The sequence below is a fragment of the Dermacentor albipictus genome, chromosome 2, assembly GCF_038994185.2.
Source record: "Dermacentor albipictus isolate Rhodes 1998 colony chromosome 2, USDA_Dalb.pri_finalv2, whole genome shotgun sequence".
Taxonomy (NCBI): Eukaryota; Metazoa; Arthropoda; class Arachnida; order Ixodida; family Ixodidae; genus Dermacentor; species Dermacentor albipictus.
In genome coordinates this window covers 147,885,792-147,907,042 of record NC_091822.1, presented here as the reverse complement: position 1 = coordinate 147,907,042, position 21,251 = coordinate 147,885,792, and the positions used below count along the sequence as shown (strand labels likewise).

General features: G+C 47.0%; 1 protein-coding gene across 4 annotated transcripts; it reads right to left on the bottom strand.

Annotated features, from left to right (window-relative positions):
* Positions 1-2,545: 2,545 nt before the first annotated feature.
* Positions 2,546-20,705, bottom strand: LOC135899796 (uncharacterized). 4 transcript variants are annotated; one of them, XM_070534074.1, is made up of 5 exons: positions 20,360-20,705; positions 19,339-19,655; positions 7,177-7,825; positions 6,274-6,752; positions 2,546-3,161 (listed from the first exon to the last, which is right to left on the bottom strand). In XM_070534074.1, exons 1-3 carry the CDS (start codon positions 20,691-20,693, stop codon positions 7,724-7,726), a joined length of 753 nt encoding a protein of 250 aa, XP_070390175.1. In that variant the 5' UTR covers positions 20,694-20,705; the 3' UTR covers positions 2,546-3,161; positions 6,274-6,752; positions 7,177-7,723. The 4 variants fall into 4 exon arrangements, with proteins under 4 accessions (XP_070390175.1, XP_070390176.1, XP_070390177.1 ...); XM_070534075.1 differs by having other exon boundaries at positions 7,209-7,825; XM_070534076.1 differs by lacking the exons at positions 2,546-3,161; positions 6,274-6,752 and adding an exon at positions 17,117-17,218 and having other exon boundaries at positions 6,760-7,825.
* Positions 20,706-21,251: the final 546 nt, after the last annotated feature.

Genomic DNA, 21,251 nt, shown 5'->3' with positions numbered 1-21,251 from the left:
GGCGGCCTGTCCGGAGCCAGTGATTCTTCGCACCCTCTGCTGCGTCGCAGGTCTGACCGCCGCCGTGGTCAGTTGCTTCACAGCTGCTGGGGACTGAGGGCCGGGGTTTGATTGTGTTGTTCATATAGGAGGTTGTGGCCAAGTACTGCACCAGGGTAGCGAATCCTGCTCTGGTGAGGGAGTGCGTTACCGTTTCTGGTCACCGGGATCAGGCCACACTCCAGGCCTGCTTATGCAATTTAATCAACACGCGGATTTTTTTTTTAATCCGGTGGAAAATTGCCGGCACAGGGATTCGAATCACGGACCTCTTGCACGCGAGGCGGGTGTTCTACTGCTACGCCACGGAAAATGTGGAAGTTGTATTTTCTTCTATACGTTTGTTCAGGCCGTCATAAAACTGTTGGTAGTTTGGCGCTAAAGCTGCCAAACTAAAGCTGCCAAACCTGCCTAAAGCTGCCTAAACATTGCTTGCAGCTAAAGCTGCAAGCAATGTCACAAAACAGCATTAGTAAGTACACTTCAAAGAGAGTTTCCTTTCTTCGAAGTGTTCTTTATTGGGCCTGGAAGCATACTTACAAAATGTATAGAGCCCCAAGTTGAAGCAGAATGGTTCCTATAGTTCTCAAGGTGTCAAAATAGAGCCAGTGCAAATCACTTTTAGAGTGCTACTTTCAACCATAGTCGTTTTTTTTTTTTTGTCGTCGAAGCATGTCACTGAAAGTAAAGCATCAGGAGCAAGCTATGCAGGCAGGCGTTTGGTCACTAAGCCTTTTAACCCTCAATCCCATGCCCTACTCCACATAGAGGTTGTACGAATATTGCGAATGAAGAGTCACGCTTCTTGAGACCGATTCTGCGCTGCTCCCATTGTCAAAGGCAGCTTACTGTCGGCAATGAGGGAAAGCTGCCCTCAAGGGCAGCTTTTCTGTATCTTTAATTTTTGTGTTATTTCTAACCAAAACCCAATCAAGTAATATATTTTCAGCATCACAATGACATAAAAAATTCAGCATCACAATGACATAAAAAAAAATTCTGACTATACAAAAAAATTTCAGAAAATTTATGTTCTTGCTGGAATTATTTACGGGCTTAAAGGGTTATTACGTTATCAGAAATCATTACATTGTTACCATCATTGATATTTTTAGCTTATAAATCTACCTGTGTATGCAGGCAGCATGCAAATGACATTTGCGGTTAACGTGCGAGTACATGATGCCATTAAATTTGCTTGTGAAACCGTGGGATAACCTTTCGATTGCCATATTCATCCTAATGAACCAAAGATCGGCACATATTTAATCTTGCTGAATTATTCTTGGTATTTTCTCAGCTTGAGAAAAAGGTATTGTTTTAATTTTTGTCTTCAACAAGGTTATTAATATGTTGAGAAAAGGCTCTTTTTCAAAATGCAAGGTTTTAATAAAACTGCCTAACCATGCTATACTGAAAGCATTATAAACAGTTCTAAAATTGTACAACCATGCAAGCTCAACCTCACAACCTGAAATAAGTACCTTTTCATTGTTATTTTACATTACAATAAAAAACATAGCTATATCTCCTGTGCTTTTCTTATCATGGCCAAAATTTGGGGGGGGGGAACAACTTGGAAAAATGTGTGACTTGAACATGCTGAACATGTGCACTTTCGGCTTGACAAACTTATCAAAAAAGCGACGCAGCACAAAACCGACAAGGTACTATCCTTCTACCCCGCTCGGGCGCCGTCTCTAGTGGCGTTTTCCACTGGTCGATTCCGAGCAGGATTTCTTTCGAGTCTCATCCGAACTGCGATACGAGCAGGTCGCACCACTCCTCGATCCCCCGTGGATCGTTTTTGCGCTCCGCTGGCCGATTCGAGTTTTAGCGCTCGCTCGGGGACTTTCGGCGACCGCTCCAGATTGCCCAGTGGAGAACGCCATAAGCTTGGGCAACCGTCGCGCCATATTAAGCACGGGAACAGGTATTTCTATCCCGCCTGCTAAGCGTGAAGAGTGATGACTGATGACTCCCAGTAGGCGGAATATGTACGCCTGGAGAAATATCATGCGTAGATTAGGCTTGTAAAAATGGCCAGGCTTAGCTTGGTTAAGCCGAGAATGCGTTGCATATTGCGCGAGTTCGGGCCCAGCTTTTCCTCCGGCTGTCGTGACGTCACGTCACGTGGTTGCGCTAAAGGTCAATGGTGGCTGCCCGGCTGCGCCCAAGGGCTGAACTGAGTGATTGCAATATGCAACGCATAAAAATGGAAGCAACTTAATAACAAACATAGCAAACTTAAAAGAGAATAGACCCACATATGAGACGCGCAGCAATGAACAATGGCTCATACCCTCAATGGTGGCCGCCCGGCCGCGCCCAAGGGCTGAACTGAGTGATTGCAATACGTTTAGATAAGCGTCGATTTTTCAGTGTACGTTGTTCATATTTTCTTCACCTGAGGCGTTGCCACAGGGACAGGACCACAAATTCAGGCTACGTCCTTATAATTGTGCCACGCGTGAGAGCCATGGGACAATACAATGAAAACTTTTTATGAGGCAGCTTGTTCGTTTAATACTCTTCGGTCAAGATTTGGATCTCTAGGTTGATAATGCCGTTCACAGTCAAATCACGGACAAGTTCTTCTGTAACCCTTAACGAGTGCGACCCGCCGTGGTTGCTCAGTGGCTATGGTGTTGGGCTGCTGAGCACGAGGTCGCGGGATCGAATCCCGGCCACGGCGGCCGCATTTCGATGGGGGTGAAATGCGAAAACACCCGTGTGCTTAGATTTAGGTGCACGTTAAAGAACCCCAGGTGGTCAAAATTTCCGGAGTCCTCCACTACGGCGTGCCTCATAATCAGAAAGTGGTTTTGGCACGTAAAACCCCAAATATTATATTATTATTATTAACGAGTGCGGGTTCTCGCGACCGGGCACCACCACTTTCGACTGCCAGAGATTCGAGCCCGCGGTGCTGTGGAGCTGAACGCTATAAACAAAACTGTCCACACTGGAGGTGAGGATGAATGCCTCAAAGGCCACCTCCCGACTGGATGGTCCTTGCCGAAACATGACGAAGGCAAATAGGAGACCTTGCCGAAAGAACAAGGCAATCCGGGGGGAATTCCATCTCGCAAAGGAATCTTCAATTCTGAACGCATGTTCACCTGCAAAGGATGGTCAGAGAAATATAGAAAGAATTTCTGAGAGAGGACACTTGGTGAGCAATGGAATCAAAGAACACGTCATGGCCTAGTTACAACACCTATCGCTGCTTTGCAGCTCGTCTGGGAGCACGAACGCCGCTCCGTGCAAGTGCCTAATCACTCTTTATGAGCTTTTTATAAACCTTTAAAAACCTTTACAAACCTTTTTATAAACCTTTATAAGTCCTGCAACTATCCACAGGAAAACACACTATATGGGTATTCGTCAAGAGCCTCTACAACTTCTCCATATAAGAATTTGTGTGTAAAGGAATGCTTCAAAAGTTTGTCTATTAATAATGGTTCATTACCTAGGCTGATAACAAGCATACTCTGAGTTGTTCAAGAAAGCATGAACCATACTGAACCGTTTTCTTAACGCACGTGAATATTGTAAGGTTTGGCGCGGGAGTTGCGTTAAACATCCAGCATTTCCACGGTATAGTAAGAGCGTAGTTTCCAGCTTCGGCAACGATGCGAATCATGGGCTCTATGCAATTACTGCTCCGCACTGTGCTGCTCTTCTTTTATCCCCTGTGCTTCGCGTACACCTTGAATGCACCATTCTGAGCCTTCCTTGTATAGTGTTCATCTGAATTTTTACCTTTCGTTCAGCATAACAACCCTGATTCATGCACGTCTTGGCGGTCTAAGTAAATATTCATGTATGCGACGCGCCTTGTTAGTCACATCGCACAGTGTAAGGTGCCCTGCTCACTCATCCAATTGACCCATCGAATTAAAAAAAAATGGCAGCAAATCATGCAAAGTTGTGGCAGAAGCGCACGATCAGCTTCGGTTTTTTCTGTCCAAACACTCTTCGCTTCAATGTTGCGCTCCAAAACACTCTACAATGGCAAATTTGGTTTTAAAGAGGCTAACGTTATTATAAGTGTTTTCTTTGCCACGTGCCGAGAGAACTGTGGATTCGAGAATGCGGCATTTAAGGTTAATTTGCATTCAGCAATGAGCTTTACTATCATTATACCATATCTTAATATCATACTACCATGCTGTTCTGCCATACTACGTGGCTACCGCGAGGCGACGAGAGCTCCCACTTCTCCACGACGAATCAAGAATTCGACACGTTGTGCCATACTACGAGCACCCTGTGGCGACCACAAGGCGACGGATGCTGCATTACATGCCCCACATGGCTACCACGGGGTGACGAGAGCTCCTACTTCTCCGCGACGAATCAAGAATTCGACACGGGCGATGTCATTACCCTGCCCCGCATGGTACCTGCCGACGAGAACTCGCCCAAACCGGTTCCTGCCGACGAGGGGTCACCGAAGGGATTTAAGGGAGAACCGGCCCACTGTGAGATCAGAAGTCGCTTGCAGCCACCCAGCCGGTCTGATGCGCTCCTACTGCTACCTGTACGGTATCATCCACTATCTGTAAATATTGTATAGAGTTTCTCGTTTCTTCTTCGTCAACGGAACGAGTCCGTCTTTCGTCCTCCATCCCGACGTCACAACAATGCCCAAACGTAAATACAGGACGTTTCACACTTAGGGCAAAACTTGGAGCGCATTGCATCGCGATGCGGCGAACGCTGGAGTCGGGTAGCGGCAGCAGCTCGTGCAGGCGCAGACGCCCCAGGTGCGTAGTCTTGAACTACATTGTCTGCTATAGCGGCTCGCTCCGGCCGCATTGTCGGGAAGCGTGCTACTGTCAGGGACAACGCGCGAATTTCTTTGTTACTGCGGGAAATGAGCCAACACTCCTTAGTAAGCGTTGTGCGACGCCAAACTCGTAGCTTTCGTTGGCCTCATTGTGGTTCTACAAACTTTTTCTGACAGCACGCTTCTTTTGTCCTTTCTTAAGGCCGGGGTACTGAGTGCGTGCACGTATATTTCCTCGCTGTGTGTGCTGCCGTAATACGCAGCGTCAAGAAAGGGACACCAAACTGTGCGCGCAACATGCTCGGTCTTTATTTGACGCAATAGAAAGTAAACCACTCAACAATAATAACTATGCGGGTGAAACACGATGAAACAAACGGATCAGAATAAAAGAATGCTTTTAGTTAAGACAGTGAGCTGAAAGTTTCTTTTCGACAATAGTTCATTGCTTAAGACAGGCTCTGCCAGCCGGCGGGCAAATGCAAGCGTCACGCTCCGAAAATCACTTAGTATACGGTCATGTCCCCAGCGACAGCGATGACAGCGCTCATACTGGAGGGCAGTGAGGTGTAGGTTGACTGGGTAAGCGATGTGTTTATTCGGAGCACGTCCCACTCGCTGATAATGGCGGACTAGAGCGTGTCCTCGGACAACCCATACAGAGGATGGCGCGCCAGCGGTACTTTCAACGAGCCCCAGGCATTTTCAATGATGTTGAGGTGCGGATATTGGGGCGGCCCCTCCAGGACAGTGACGCGCGCGCGCTCATCGAGCAGTTCTTGCACAGCACGTGCAGTGTGGATCGGCGACCTATCGAGTTGAAATATACGGTCACCTTTCGGGAACGGGCCGTCCAGAACGTAGGCAATCAGTACATCGTCTATGATTGCCCCGTACCTTTCAACGGTGAACTTGCCTTGTAAGCCTATCAGTGGGCCTACACCATCTGTGCTAATGCAAGCCCACACGCTCGTACTAGTGCGCCCACTAGCTGCGACCCGTTGCAGGTTACCGCGGCATATAGCTGGGACAAGAAAAGGAAGCATATATTGATTACAGATATTTTATGATGGGTAATCAACTTGTCTAAGAAGCTGCGCCAACCTCACTTAAGTTCATGTTTACAGCATGGATTGCGAGCACTGGCTCGAATCACAAGCGCATGCACTGCCTCAGGCTCGACAGTAAATCTGAAATACTGACCGCAATAAGTTGTTTAATCGCGGTGCACTGGCCCACTTTGTTAAGCAAATATGTAAGTCTAATATAGTTGCACTTTTTACTACTTAAGTGGAGAAATATCTTAGCAATGACTTATTCGTGTCGCCGAACGAAGTAAAATTAGACTGGATCTGAATGCGAGGGAAACTAACACAAATATTACAACTACCATCTTAAATGTATAGATGATTAATAATTGGTTCTAGAAAATAACTTACCGTGTCTCGCTGGTCGCCAGCGGTCGTAAACGTGGAATCATCACCGAATACAACGTTTTTCCCTTGTGGCACAGTCCACCGTTCATGTTCTTGTGCTAAACCGAGCCGCTTTGCTCTGTTTGTGGCCCTAAGTAATGGTCTTTCCTCCCAGATCTTGACTTCCACCCTCAAAATGCCATTCTCGCACATCCTTTTCAGAAAATCTTCTGTGATCTTGAGGTCCTCTGCATCTGCTTGACCAGCCATGAGTACTGTGGATTTCCACAAGTTGCTGGAGCTCCCATTGGACATTTGTATGGTATATGTCAGGGGATTAGAAAGGGAGCTCAATGTGGTCAGCTTCAGGCTCACCTCGCTGTTGTAATTGCCCTCTCTTGTGATCTCCAGCAGGAACACTTCGTCGTTTCTGACGAGCAGAGCAGTACTGGTTGAGCAACGTCTGCTGCAGATGTCGTCAAAAAAGATCGCCTGTGCTTCGTCTGCAAAGGTTCATCAGAGAAATATAAAAAGAATTTCTAAGAGAGAGCATTTGGGGAGAACTGGAATCACGGAACACGTCATGGCCTAGTTGCTACACCCATCGCTGCTTTATAGCTCGTCTGGGAGCACGAGTGTCGCTCCGCGCAATTGCTTAGTCACTTATTTATGCTTTTTATAAACCTTTTATATATCTTGCGCGCTTTTTAACATCGAGAAAAGACAGTCTTGCAGCTATCCACAGGAAAACAAACTACACGGTATTCGTCAAGAGCCTCTACAACATCTCCATAAAAGAATATGTGTTTAAAGGAGTGCGCCAAGGTTCCTCTATTAATAATGGTTAATTACCTAGGCTGATAGCAAGCATACTCTGAGTTGTTCAAGAAAGCATGAACCATACTTAACCGTTTTCTTAACACATACGTGATTATTTTAAGCCTTGGCACGGGAGTTACCCTAGCATCCAGCATTTCCCCGATGTACAGTAGCGGACAGATTAATATGGACCACTGCAAAGGCAGCCGGAGCTGCTGCGAGGCCGGCGTTGCTATCCCGCTTCGCGCGTTCACGACGAGAGTACCCCGAGTTGCGCCAAACTTCTCCACCGCACCCTCGCTCTCGCGCTGGAGCTTTTCATGCTTGATAAATTTGTAGTGCCGCGTTCAGCTGCTCTGCTGCTGACGGTCGGAACGAAGGGGCGCGTGAATCCGGGTGGAAGTACGCCATCTAGGTCAGTCTTCCGTGATCTCAACTTCCACCCTCAAGGTGCCGTTTTCACACATTCTCTTCAAAAAATCCTCCGTGATCTTGAGGTCTTCTGCATCTGGTTGACCAGCCATCACTACCGTTGACCTCCACACGTTCGTTGATCTCCCATTTGACATCTGTATCGTGTAGGTCAGGGCAGTGGAAATTGGGCTCAGTGCGGTCACCTTAAGATTCACCTCACTATTGTAGTTCCCCTCTCTTGTTAACTCAAACAGGAACACTTCCTCGTTCCTGACGAGCAGCACCGTACTTGTGGAGCAACGACGGCTGCATACGTCATCAAAGAAGATCGCTTGCGGTTCATCTGCAAAGGTTGATCAGAGAAATATAAAAAGAATTTCTAAGAGAGAGCATTTGGGTAGAACTGGAATCACGGAACACGTCATGGCCTAGTTGCTACACCTATCGCTGCTTTATAGCTCGTCTGGGAGCACGAGTGTCGCTCCGCGCAATTGCTTAGTCACTTATTTATGCTTTTTATAAACCTTTTATATATCTTGCGCGCTTTTTAACATCGAGAAAAGACAGTCTTGCAGCTATCCACAGGAAAACAAACTACACGGTATTCGTCAAGAGCCTCTACAACATCTCCATAAAAGAATATGTGTTTAAAGGAGTGCGCCAAGGTTCCTCTATTAATAATGGTTAATTACCTAGGCTGATAGCAAGCATACTCTGAGTTGTTCAAGAAAGCATGAACCATACTTAACCGTTTTCTTAACACATACGTGATTATTTTAAGCCTTGGCACGGGAGTTACCCTAGCATCCAGCATTTCCCCGATGTACAGTAGCGGACAGATTAATATGGACCACTGCAAAGGCAGCCGGAGCTGCTGCGAGGCCGGCGTTGCTATCTCGCTTCGCGCATTCACGACGAGAGTACCCCGAGTTGCGCCAAACTTCTCCACCGCACCCTCGCTCTGGCGCTGGAGCTTTTCATGCTTGATAAATTTGTAGTGCCGCGTTCAGCTGCTCTGCTGCTGACGGTCGGATCGAAGGGGCGCGTGAATAGCCAATAGTTCAGCACTTTGAGCTGTTGCGCAGTAGCGGATGGCCGCAGGCCATCAAACCGCCGCTCTGTGAAGGAACCAGAACCCATTTTTTTTTTAAAGCGAAAGGTTTTCTGGCCGCGAACTTGCGATTTCGCCGTGGCGGTGCTCCGAGGAGGCACATAAGGTCACAACGCGCGCCACGCCGCGGATATTACTCTCTCTCTCACTCCCTAGTCACTACTGCGCATGCGCCACTAGTAGCACCGAGCCACAGATGCTCTGCCGCTGCGCAGCGCCGCGTCTTAGCGTAGCCGCCGTTTGGTATGACGTCACACGCGTTTCTCGTCGTTGCCCTCGCCTCCGCTCGCTTCGCCAGCTGCGTCGCATGCCTGATAACATGTAGGAGGATTGCGAAGGAGAGTTCGCGTGCGCCGCAACCATATTTGAGGCGGCAGTATGGACGGCGACAATTCTGATAGGCAGGAGGAGGCCTGGAATCGACGTCGGAACGAGATGAAGAGGAAACTAGTCGCCCAGGAAACAGACGAACAGCGCGCCGAACGACTGGCTAAACGCCGCAACATAGCTAGACAACCAGACTAACCTAGACTTGCAATCAAGATTAACCACGGCTAACCATGATATGCCTTAGCTTTCGCTACGTATATCCTGGCATAGCCGAGCTAAGCAACTGACCATTTTGTCGGTGATTTGCAGTCGCGGACAATGAAACGAAGCATGGCTCCGGGTAAAAAACGCGGACCAGTGCCGACTGGTGAAAACGGCGCCTGGTGTCGAGACGTCTGTTCTTTCATGCGCATCCCTTTTAGCTAGCAGCCTCTCCAAGCCTCTAGCAACGGCTTAGCGCTATTTAATCGTAGGGAGCAGCGCGAGATGACACCGCTATTAGCGGTGAGAATTTGGAGTGGCGCCCTCCCGCGAGTGACGTCACGGCCGACGCCGCTCGCTCCTGCTCGCTCGGCTGCCGCGCGCACTCGTTCCCTACGCGCATGCTTGGGGTTTTTGCGGCTCGAGCCGTGCTTACAGAGGGATATTTCGGATTATTTCAGCTGCCATCCTGAACCGTAGTTTCTACTTGAAAACCGCGTGAATCAAGACAATTTGCGACTTGCATATCGCAAGCTATGTAGCGCTGAAGGGGTCGATTGTCCCTACGATGCATATATGCGCCCTGTCTGTCCATAAATGTTGATTAAAAAGAATGTCTGCAAGCTCAACACTCGGAGTTATGTATTATGCTCCTCTAAACACTTAATATTCGCTCAGTACTTAGCTGTGAGAGACATAGCATTTTACATGAAAGGAAACCATGATATTTGGTGTCAATATTATAAAATCGTGTTAGAAGGAAGCTTTCATCATGATTCTTATTACTCTGGTGGCTACTGTATTAAGGCCTGAAAGGAAGAGTTAGGCGCGTATTTTTTTGTGAAAAGGTTTGGTACTACTTTCACCGTTCTCTGAAACAGGCAGCCAGAAACGCATTGACTGTTAACGGCGCATCATGTATTGTGTATATATATATATATATATATATATATATATATATATATATATATATATATATATATATATATATATATATATATATATATATATATATATATATAGAGAGAGAGAGAGAGAGAGAGAGAGAGAGTTAACGAATATCGTAACAGCCATCACATGAAAGAAAAATTCGTGGTAATTATCGAAAACCAATCAACCGTAAGCGATGAAATGCATCATAGTGGCCTTCGCTAGCTTTTATTGACGACCTGGCACACCCCACCCGCAACGGAAGCAACCGACTCTCATTGTGGCGAGGCACGCATTGTTCGCGAAACCGAGCTGTTTACTTCAACTTCCAATTGAAACCATGAAGTAGCTCTTTACAGCGCCAATTACAATGCCTATAGCATACTCGAGGAACTACAGCGCAGCTTAGGCTCCCTTGAAATGGAAAATTCAAACACATTATTCTGCCTCGCCATGTTTCGATCCTGCGTTGTTTAATTATACAAACTGAAAACTATTCCCTTCGTACGTACGTACGTACGTACAATAAAACTTCGCATACCTGCCTCAGAAAGAAGACACCACAAGCCTTACACGAATTCACTTGACTTTGGCCTCCACTGGCGAACAATGATATCTTCAATATCTGCCACACTACTAATGAATGAGGCTTCGGTTTGTTGCTGGCTGCAGCGAAATGGTACAAAAGGCATATTTCACTCAAATATTTGGCCTGAGCAACCTGTGTGAGTTCTCCAAAGAGGTTCATGCAAGAAGCACCAGTAAATTGCTCAAGTGAGCTGAGCGTGTAGCATGGAAAGGCAATAAATATTGGCACATTCCTTTGCGTGCGCTGCAAAGAGCTGTAAGCCTAAATCAGCTTTGCTTTAAATTACCCGCACTTAAGTTTAACCAGTGCAGTACGGCCTTTTGAGAAGCAGTTAAAAACGCAAGTGGTGCTGGCAGAATCTAAACTGCAGTGTTAGTTAAGTCATCGTAGTATACTGCCGAGCGTTTCTGTGAAGAAATAGAACAATTAGATATTGTACCATGAACTACTCGTCGTCAGCAAACATGTTTTAGTGGTTTAGAATAAAGATAAATGTTTGTACAAGTCATATATAGCGAGCGTTTGATTGTGACAAGCATGTTGCACCATGGTGAATATGGAGTCCTTCCTGGATTCTTATGTGCTGCGCTTTTGCGTCTATGCTTTTATTATTCACGTGAGCTACCGCTGTGAAGAAACCCGCAATAAGCTGATCTGAGCTCCCTCGAGTGGCACTATAAAAAATTATGGCGCTTTACGTGCCAAAACCACTTTCTGATTATGAGGCATGCCGTAGTGGAGGCGGAAATTTCGACCACCTGGGGTCCTTTAGCGTGCACCTAAATCTAAGTACACGGGGGTTTTCGCATTTCACCTCCATCGAAATACGCCCACCGTGGCCGGTATTCGATCCCTCGATCTGATGCTCAGCAGCCCAACACCATAGCCACAGGGCAACCACGGCGCGTGAGTGGCACTATAGCGTTGCATTTGAGAAATATGTTGTCGTCTAGGAAATAAGCTCCTTGATTAAATTTTCGCGAAAGAAGACTTCGTAAAAGATATATTTGAGAGGCTCGCCATAAGTATATAAGCATAGACAATGGGAGCGAACAAACGGAAACACTGCAGAAGGCGCCCGGCCACCGCCCGAACTGCAGCAGACGACAGGCGCGAGTCCATGGAGCGCGAGTCCGTGCCCTGACGTCACGCGAGCGCCGCTCGCAGCGCCCCTCTAGCCCGTTCTGCGGACTAATAGCCCCAACGTCTGATGCGCTGCCGGATTGGGTTGTCGGGGGCGCGACTGTTGTCTGGGCCCAGCTCACGGTGCAGCTGACGGCTGCCACCTGAAGAGGAAGCTTCAGCTCGTGCGCAACTCTTTCTATTATTATTATTAAGGGGTTTTACGTGCCCAAACTACTTTCTGATTATGAGGCACGCCGTAGTGTGGGACTCCGGAAATTTTGACCACCTGGGGTTCTTTAACGTGCACCTAAATCTAAGTACACGGGTGTTTTCGCATTTCGCCCCCATCGAAATGCGGCCGCCGTGGCCTGAGTTCTACAAATTCTACGAATAACTCTCCCCTGCTATTCCTAGATCCTATGCCATATTCCCCTACTGACTTGTCTCCAGCCTGCTTCTTGCCTACCCTTCCATTGAGGTCACCCATCAGTATGGTGTATTTTGTATTGACTTTACCCATCGCCGATTCCACGTCTTCATAGAAGCTTTCGACTTCCTGGTCATCATGATTGGATGTAGGGGCATAGACCTGTACGACCTTCAATTTGTACCTCTTATTAAGTTTTACAACAAGACCTGCCACCCTCTCGTTGATGCTATAGAATTCCTGTATGTTACCAGCTATATCCCTATTAATCAGGAATCCGACTCCTAGTTCTCGTCTCTCCGCTAAGTCCCGGTAGCACAGGACGGGCCCGCTTTTTAGCGCTGTATATGCTTCTTTTGTCCCCCTAACCTCACTGAGCCCTATTATATCCCATTTACTACCCTCTAATTCCTCCAATAACACTGCTGGACTCGCCTCCCTAGAAAACGTTCTAACGTTAAACGTTGCCAGGTTCAGATTCCAAATGGCGGCCTGTGCGGAGCCAGGGATTCTTAGCACCCTCTGCTGCGTCACAGATCTGACCGCAGCCGTGATCAGTTGCTTCGTGGTTGCTGGGGACTCAGGGCCGGGGTTTGATTCTTGTATTCATATAGGAGGTTGTAGCCAAATACTGCACCAGGGTGGCCAATCCTGCTCCGGTAAGAGAGTGCGTTACCGGTTTTGGTCACCGGGATCAGGCCGCACTCCAGTCCTTTTTATGGAATTTTCTCATCACGCGGTTGTTTTTTTTCGGTGGAAAATTCCGCGGCACCGGGATTCGAACCACGGTCCTCTTGCACACGAGGTGGATACTCTACCCCTTCGTTACCGCAGGAGTTGTACGCCTCATTCAACCCATAGTGGTGCCTTCTTCGATCGGTCAAGGTGGACCAATCTGAGCTCGGTAAAACCGCACAGGTGCGCTCAACTGGAGAAATCAGGTAGTTTATAACCTGCACATGAGTGGCCATACATAATAGGGGAGAATGTTCTTTTTTTTTTTTTGTTAAGAGGGTCCCCATGCGGACGGTCTTGGCGAAGATATGCAATTCCCTCGTATAGTGATAATATAAAAGAGAAGAAATATATAAAGGGGAGGAAAAGAAAGAAAATAAAAAAAGGAAGAGAATAGGGGATTTGAACTCGTCACCCTTAGATTTTGCCCGGAGAGATAGCTCAGTTGGTCGGTCCGTCAGGCCCCAGGTTACATTAAAGCGCCATAGCTCCTGTCCAAAGCCTCATACTTACGTGGAAAGAGACTGATATTGTCCGCGATGGTCGATTTTGGTTTGGTTAGAAGGTAGAAAAACCTGAGTGGGCCGTGAGATCATTCACATATTTGTACCGGAAAAACACCGATTCACAGAGGAAGAGACGGACCAGGAAGCTTAGTAGCAAGTATGCGAGTATGGTGAGCAACGTGAAAACAAAATACGTCAAGCGGGAACTCAGAGAGGCTGACATAATCTCATAGGCGGCGGCAACGGGAAAGAACCCTGCTATGAGTAACCACTTAGAAGGAAAACAAGTGACAGCAGGGAGGAAACAATTGATAACTGAAAGGGAATCTCATTTTCTTCTTTAATCTCTTAAACAAGTGGTTGGAAGGCATACTTTCTTGGAAAAAATAGCCTCCCGTCGATGAAAGGGAACTCGAGCGGCTCTAGAGACTAGGAAAAGCTTAAGCAGGTGCGCGCGCGGCACGCTTAGCGTGGGAAGCTAGCCCGAGTAACTATCCCAACGACTGCTGCCCACGAGAGCGAAATACCTTTGTGTAATTATAATAACCCTAAGAAGAGTACTTTCGAATGGCCCAGAGGGCTGTACTACGAGTGCTATGACTGATAATTTTCTCTCTCTCTCTCTCTCTCTCTCTCTCTCTCTATATATATATATATATATATATATATATATATATATATATATATATATATATATATATATATATATATATATATATATATATATATAAACGAGAAGAAAGGGGGTTAACCGAGGGGCCCGATATTTATTAGTCTACATACATATATATATATATATATATATATATATATATATATATATATATATATATATATATATATATATACGCAGGAAAGAGACGACGAACTTTTTGGAAGCCTTCTTTTACTTAACGTTTTCGGCTGGTGGACCAGCCTTCGTCAGAGTACAGATACACTGTACACTGTACTCTGACGAAGGCTGGTCCACCAGCCGAAAACGTTAAGTAAAAGAAGGCTTCCAAAAAGTTCGTCGTCTCTTTCCTGCGTATGCTACGTCGGGTCCTGCGTGCTGAACTTTGAAGAAAACCCCTATATATATATATATATATATATATATATATATATATATATATATATATATATATATATATATATATATTTATGAAATCTCATTTATAGGATCGAATGCGACCGCTGTTGCTTTGTTTCTGCGTGTAGTAGTTAAGAGAACGAGTTTAAAAAGAAGGAAAGGGAAATTACTGAATAATCACTGCAGCGCCGTGGTTCTAAAGCGCAGCCGCGGTAGAGAAACGGAATGAGATATGAACGTGCGTGGCCCATGGTACGCACGCGAAAAACTGCCTCAATAAATTTAGAGACTTGAGAATAAGTTTCGTTAACAGCCGATAACATGGTAATCGGCATTCGAATACGAGAAGAGAAATTATTGAAACATGGAAAAATTCCCTTGAATTAAGTGTGGTTTGCGAGAGAAATGCTTGTAAGCATTGAAAAATTTTAGAAGATGAGGGAATATAAGATAGTCTCTTAATTGTATGGATAGTAATAATTCGTTCTAGAAAATACCTTACCGTGTCTCGCTGGTCGCCAGTGGTCGTAAACGTGTATTCATCTCTGATTACAAGCTTTTCCTATTGTGACAGAGCCCACCCGTTATGTTCTTGCGCAAAACCGAGCCTCTTTGCTCTATTTGTGACCCTAAGTAATGACGTTTGGGTGGCTGATCTGCTCCTTAGACCGCCTTCATTGAGCCGCCACGTCGCGTAGACCTCGAAGCCTTCACCTTCAAACTTTGCCGTAGCTTGTTACGGATGGCCGGCAGAGGCTGCCGATCTTCGGGTAACCACGACGGAAAGGCGCCACCATGGCTGCTCCAACGACTCGCTTTGAAAGGACGAAATCTGCCTGGCCCGCTGCTATGACTCACTTTGTTAGGACTACAATGCTCGAATAAACAGCACTTCGACGCTGGCAGGTCTGCGGCGACAACCTGCTTTGTGACGACAAGAATGCGCCACGTCAACATGGGGACGGTACCCAGATGGCTATTTGTAGCCGCAGTCGGCGGAGGAAGTATTGTTAGTGTGTATGCCGTCACCGTCAAGGTTTGGTTGGAGAGGGGGAATTCCTGGAAGGATATGCTTGGCGGTGCCCTCTCACGCAGCTTAGAAGTCGTCGGTCAATGGACAGACGCGGCGGCCATTGTCTGTGGAGTCGACTGTGGGATAAAGAGGCGCCTGCTAGGGTCCAGCACCGTGTCTGCGAGAACCCACTCTACTCGACGTGGTCAGTGCAACCTGTGCGGAAGTGAGTGCGTCGGCCCTTTCCCTCAAAGGCGGCTCGGCTACGATGTCGTTGGACACTCCGAATTGGCAGTGAACTGCCATTTTCCCTCACTTAGGGATCTAGGGATGACAGCCTGTACTTAAGGAGCCGTTGGCGGCTCCTCAGGGTGCATTCCTCTTTCAATCATGTTAGACTGATGAACTGTAACGTTCTCATGTAGATACTGCAAATAAATCCCCAACTCCTCGTTCTCGTGGTGGAGCAGTCCTTCCCTTCAACAACGTCCTCAGCGTAGATTAGTTGGACGACGGCGTGGACCAGCTACCATCTATTTCATGCCCGGCTCCAACCATCACAACTGGCTGGCAGCGGTGAGACGGACTTTGCGACGCGGTGCTGTGTCTGCGGTCTGTGTCTGCGGTCTGCGGCTTGGTTCTTGCTTTGAATCTCTAGGCTTCATTTTGTGGTTGTTCTATTTAAAACAGAAGGGAAGCTAGGTTGTTGATTGTTAGCTAGGTTGTGTTTTCCAAGGTAGGTTTAGCGAGCAGGGCCAAGGCAGTAAAGCAGCAATCATGGAGTTAAGGACACTGCTGAGAGACGAATTGCTGATTGTTGGTGAGGAACTGGGCCTAGAGGTACGCAAGGAAACGCTAAAACCGGAATTATTGCTGCTGATTTCCGAAAAGACCAGTGAGGAGGACATGTAAATGCGGTTGTAACTTCTTAAGGAAAGAGAGAAACGGGACAAAGAGAGGTAAGAACGGGACAGAGAGAGAAAGAGGAATGCGAGAAAGATCGCGAGTTAAGAAAAATGCAACTTGAACTTGAAAGCAAACGTTTGGAATTGTCTCAAGGAAGTGAAGGGGCTCTAGGACGAGCAAGTGAGCCAGAATTATACCGCATGGACAGGCTGTTAAAGCCATTTGAGGTCGGGAAGGACATAGGCTTGTTCCTAGGAAATTTTGAAAGGACTTGCAAAAAGATGAACTTCGGCCCGAGTTCATGGCCACAGCGGTTACCGTCTATGTTGCCGTGTGAGGCTGCGGAGGTAATCGCCAGACTCAGTGCGCATGATGAATATGATTGTGCGGAAGTTAAGGCTGGTCTTTTGAAAAAGTACCGCCTTTCTGCCGAAGCCTTTCGGCAGAGGTTTAGAAGCACAGGCAAGAAGGATAGCGAGGGATATCCGGAGTTCGCATAGAGCTTAAAAGGCAACCTAGTGGAGTGAATTAAAAGCGCGGAAGCGTACGAGAGCAGAGACATGATAATTGAATGCATGTGTCTAGAGCAGTTTTACAGAGGCATCCCACAATCTGTGAAGCTGTGGGAGCAAGACAGAGGAAATGCAAACACTGTGGAAAGGGCGGCTGAATTAGCCGAAGAGTACGCACCGCGTAGAAAGCTGAACGCCGAGGACGGAAATTGGGGCGGCCGAAATGGACCACGGGAACAATTTCCATTCAAGAAGGGTTCACAGACTAGAAGACCGGAGCCTGTAGACGTGGAGGAAAAGCCCTCAGAAAAGAGCATGGAGAAATCAAACAAATCTTTCGAATTCGAAACAAATTCGAATCAAATTCGTATCTTTTAGACCAATCCGCTGCTATAAGTGCTACAAACTCGGACATATCACGATATTTCTCTGGTACGTTTCGGAGCACCGCACAAACTAGTATTTTAGTATAGCGAAATTGAACGGAACGATAACGCAAAAGCAAACAGCTGCGATGCTATGTAGATGTAAACGTTCACATAGTAGATGTAAACCTAATGCAGATAAAATGCGAAACAAATGCACTGATGTATCCACGTTGTGAGCACAGCCGTCACCACGGTGGCGCTTCACTTTTCCGCGAATAACGATTTCGCTTGTGGTCCCATCTGTACTAAACACAAACAAGCATTCGTAATCTATGGCCTCTGAGATGGGGTGGCGCACGCGTCTTGCCGCTCGCGCTGTCAAATCTCGGAGGCCTTGTACGTAGCACAACCACTCCTGTTAAGCCCAAAGTCCCGAAAAATCAAGAAGGGATTTAGGAAACAGCGGCCTGTTGTCACTAATACTTCGTTAGCCAAGCATCATGACACGAATCTAAAACAGATTCCGGCATCTGTTGGCAACGAATGAACCAAACAGCGCAGGGTGATGAATTGATATGAAGCGGGCGACTCTCAATCTCGAAGGCGCCGCCATGTTTTCCACGCTAAACCGTCTTAGCGAGCCGTGGAAGTAAGCAGAAAACAGTGGAGGCATGCAATGCGCAAACCTAACGCGAGAGAGGACGCACGCGCAGTTTGACCCTGCTATTTATTTGTGTATAGTGTGGTGCCACTTGCGCTTTACTGAAACTGTTTAAACACCACTGAGGAGATTTCGAACAGCTGGCCGTCACCATAGACACATGGACATCAACAAATTCGTGCACGCACGCACGTAGAGCCACAATTTCCTCACTATAAAACATTTAATATTCGTTTACAGGCAACTGTGCAAACGAATATGGTGTCCTTGGCCTAGTGTACGAAAGTCTACTTGCCAATACATGCCATTCTGGTGGCTGTTCATATAGTCGTTCAATAATTTCAATTAATATGTTTACGGAATAGTTTTCCACGAATAATTTCTTAAAGCAGCTAAAGCTCAAATAAAATACGGACAGCAAAAAGAACGAGGACATACGGAGCGCTGTATGCGAGTTTATATACAGGTTTTCTCGCGTGGTAAATTTAGTTGGAAGCGCGCTCTGTATGAGCTCGTTCTTTCCAGAGTCCGTGTTTTGTTTGCGTTTTACCTGCCTCAAAATGTCGTGATATACCTCGAATACGGACCTATAGTTATTGAACTATATGGTCCGTATCACATTGCTTTAAAAGTTTTTTTTTTCCTAGCATGTGAACCCGAACCACAATCGGGGCTTCCAATGCATTTCTTTATCTTACGCTCCTATTAACCAAATGCAGCAGCCAGACTTGTTCCAGCACCAAAAAATATGGAAGGGACCTGTAGGCGAATTTGCGCTTGATTCAGTCGCACGAATTCAACGATTGAGAAGAACATGTAGTCGCCCTGCTCTATAGTTTGTGCAAACAGATAACTATATTATTGTCATCTAAATTTTATTAACGCTGCTTGCAGATGCCGGTAATACCGTTGTTCGAGGTTAACGCATCGCTAGAGAATTTCCTCCTCCCCCCATTTTGGATTCTATGAAAATGCTGTTCCTTTAACAAATATTATAGGCTATTCTCGCCTCAACTCACGCTCCGGTGTTTACATTTGCTTGTGCTTCAAGGGCAGAGAGTACGTTATTGGCCTGACCTACAGTTAAGTAGGTCCACAAAACCAAAGTACCATTAAGTCAGGAGATGCACCTGAACGTGCTTGAATCAACTTGGGGAAAAAAAACACTTCAGGGTAAATTATATTGAAGACAGATACAAATAAGTTCGTCCGTTCGAGAACTATTCATGCTGTAGACAGAAATATATCCCAGATACATTTCGGAAATGTTTAATTCGTAGGTTATGTTTCGGAAATCGTTCGCTACCTCCGCTATCTCTTTTTAGCACGAGTTTGACGCGCGCATGCAAGAAGGAAAAAAAAAACACGCACATCGACGAGGTCTGGTTGGACGTCTTTCCGCCACGGGACGATCCCGCTGAGAGGGGTAAAACTGTCGTGTCCCGGGGTCGTGCCTGTCTTCATCACGGACTCGTAATTTGCCCCCGTGGCCTTGGTTGCCTCATTCCTCTGTGTGAAAGGACGCGTTGACATCATCGTTGGCGGTGGCAGGGTCGCCAGTGGCACCCGCGAAACCAGGTCTTCTTCGTCTATCTGATGCGAATCGAGCACCGTTGGCTCAGGCGAAGCGAGCGCCACCATCAACTCCGAGGCTTCCGGCAGAAATGTCAGCGCTGATCGGGGTACCTCTGAAAAAGAAAAAGAGGTGGCAGAACCCAGATCACGTGTTAATGTAGACGGTAATGTGTTTAGCAATTAATCGATATAGCGACACAACAATGCCACCACCGAAACGAGTTATGTATCAATCGTGTGCTGCAGCTGGACTCCTCTTAAGCGCTTCCCTGCAAGACTTACTCCATTCCCTAAGAACACTCGGAGCCATCTAGCGCCGCCACCATGAAGCCTGCGCGTGACCTCCGAAATGCATGGCGCGGCGGTGCGTGCGACCGCATAGAGGCGCGTCATGCAGCAGCCGGTTTCCTCTCGCATCGTGATCACGTGGAGCGTGTCAGACGTGACGGAGATCTTCGAGGTCGTGCTACATCACTATACACCTTCGGCGCGACCACCGTTTGTCCCATCAGACTGCTTTCACCAGCATACGGAGCTGTGAAACTGGTTGAATTGATATTAACATAGATGAATAGGCGAAGAAAGCGGTGGTGGCTAATAAACGAAGTAAGATAAGTTAACTAATAAATAAGTGGATGCTGGAATAAAAGAATGAATAAATAAATAAAAAAGTAAATGAATAAATAGGCAATGACGGCGTTGCGCCCACCCACGCGCACCGTATGACTGAACCACCAATGACTGACTAGATCGCCACTCGAATTCCGATTACAGGTGTCCCCTTGGGGGTCACTATATACTGGTACGGTACAAATACCTGAGTTGGCGAGGGCGCTTTGGTCCTCAGTGACGCCTATAGTTCCAGCTATCGATGTCCTTTCGCTCGCGGCTCGACGGTCCTTGGGTCGTTCAGTGGAGGACTTCGTCGACGCCCCGGCATGCGTGAAGCAACTAGGCCGACGGGATTCCACGGACAGCGACGGGACTGCATCCTCCACTTCGGCGACGCCGGGAGGGGTTGTTCTGCGTTTGCGGGCCCGCTTTGAGGATCGTCGCGATGACTTTTTCTTGGACTTGGACTTAGCCCTGGACTTGGAGCGGCCAGAGGTTTTCTTTTCGCTCGCCGTCGCGGACCACATCGAAGAATCCATCCTCTTCGTCAGCTGCTTCTTCTTCTTCTGCACGTGGCATGCGTCTACGAGAAGAAATCACGCATGGTGCGTTGTCAGCGTAGATGCCTGCAAGAAAGAAGATGAAAATAAATAACTGAATCAATTGAATCAATCAAAATTATTTATTTAGTTAGGCATTTGTTTACGTAAACCCTCTCAGGGCCACGAGGGCGTTACAGAGAGGAGTGGTTAGCACTTGAATGATAATGTAGAAATGGCGGTCTTGAACGAAGGCTCGTCGGTATTGCTGGCGATGGAGGTGGTTCTAGTTAGAGGCAGTCTTCGGTACAAAGGAATTTGCGCACTGGTGTGTGCGCAAACTGAGCACGTGCACCTTCAGGCTGTGACCAATGCGGGAGGAAGAAAATGTATGCAGGGACGGGTCGACAAGTTCACGTTTTAGCTCTGAAATACGGATAGAAAGTTATATCAAAAAAGAGGCACAGTCGGGCCCTTTACCGTCTAATTGCTAAGTCAGGTGGTTCCAGAGAATGCCTGATGGCTGACACGCTTGCGTTGCGGACTAACTTGCACACA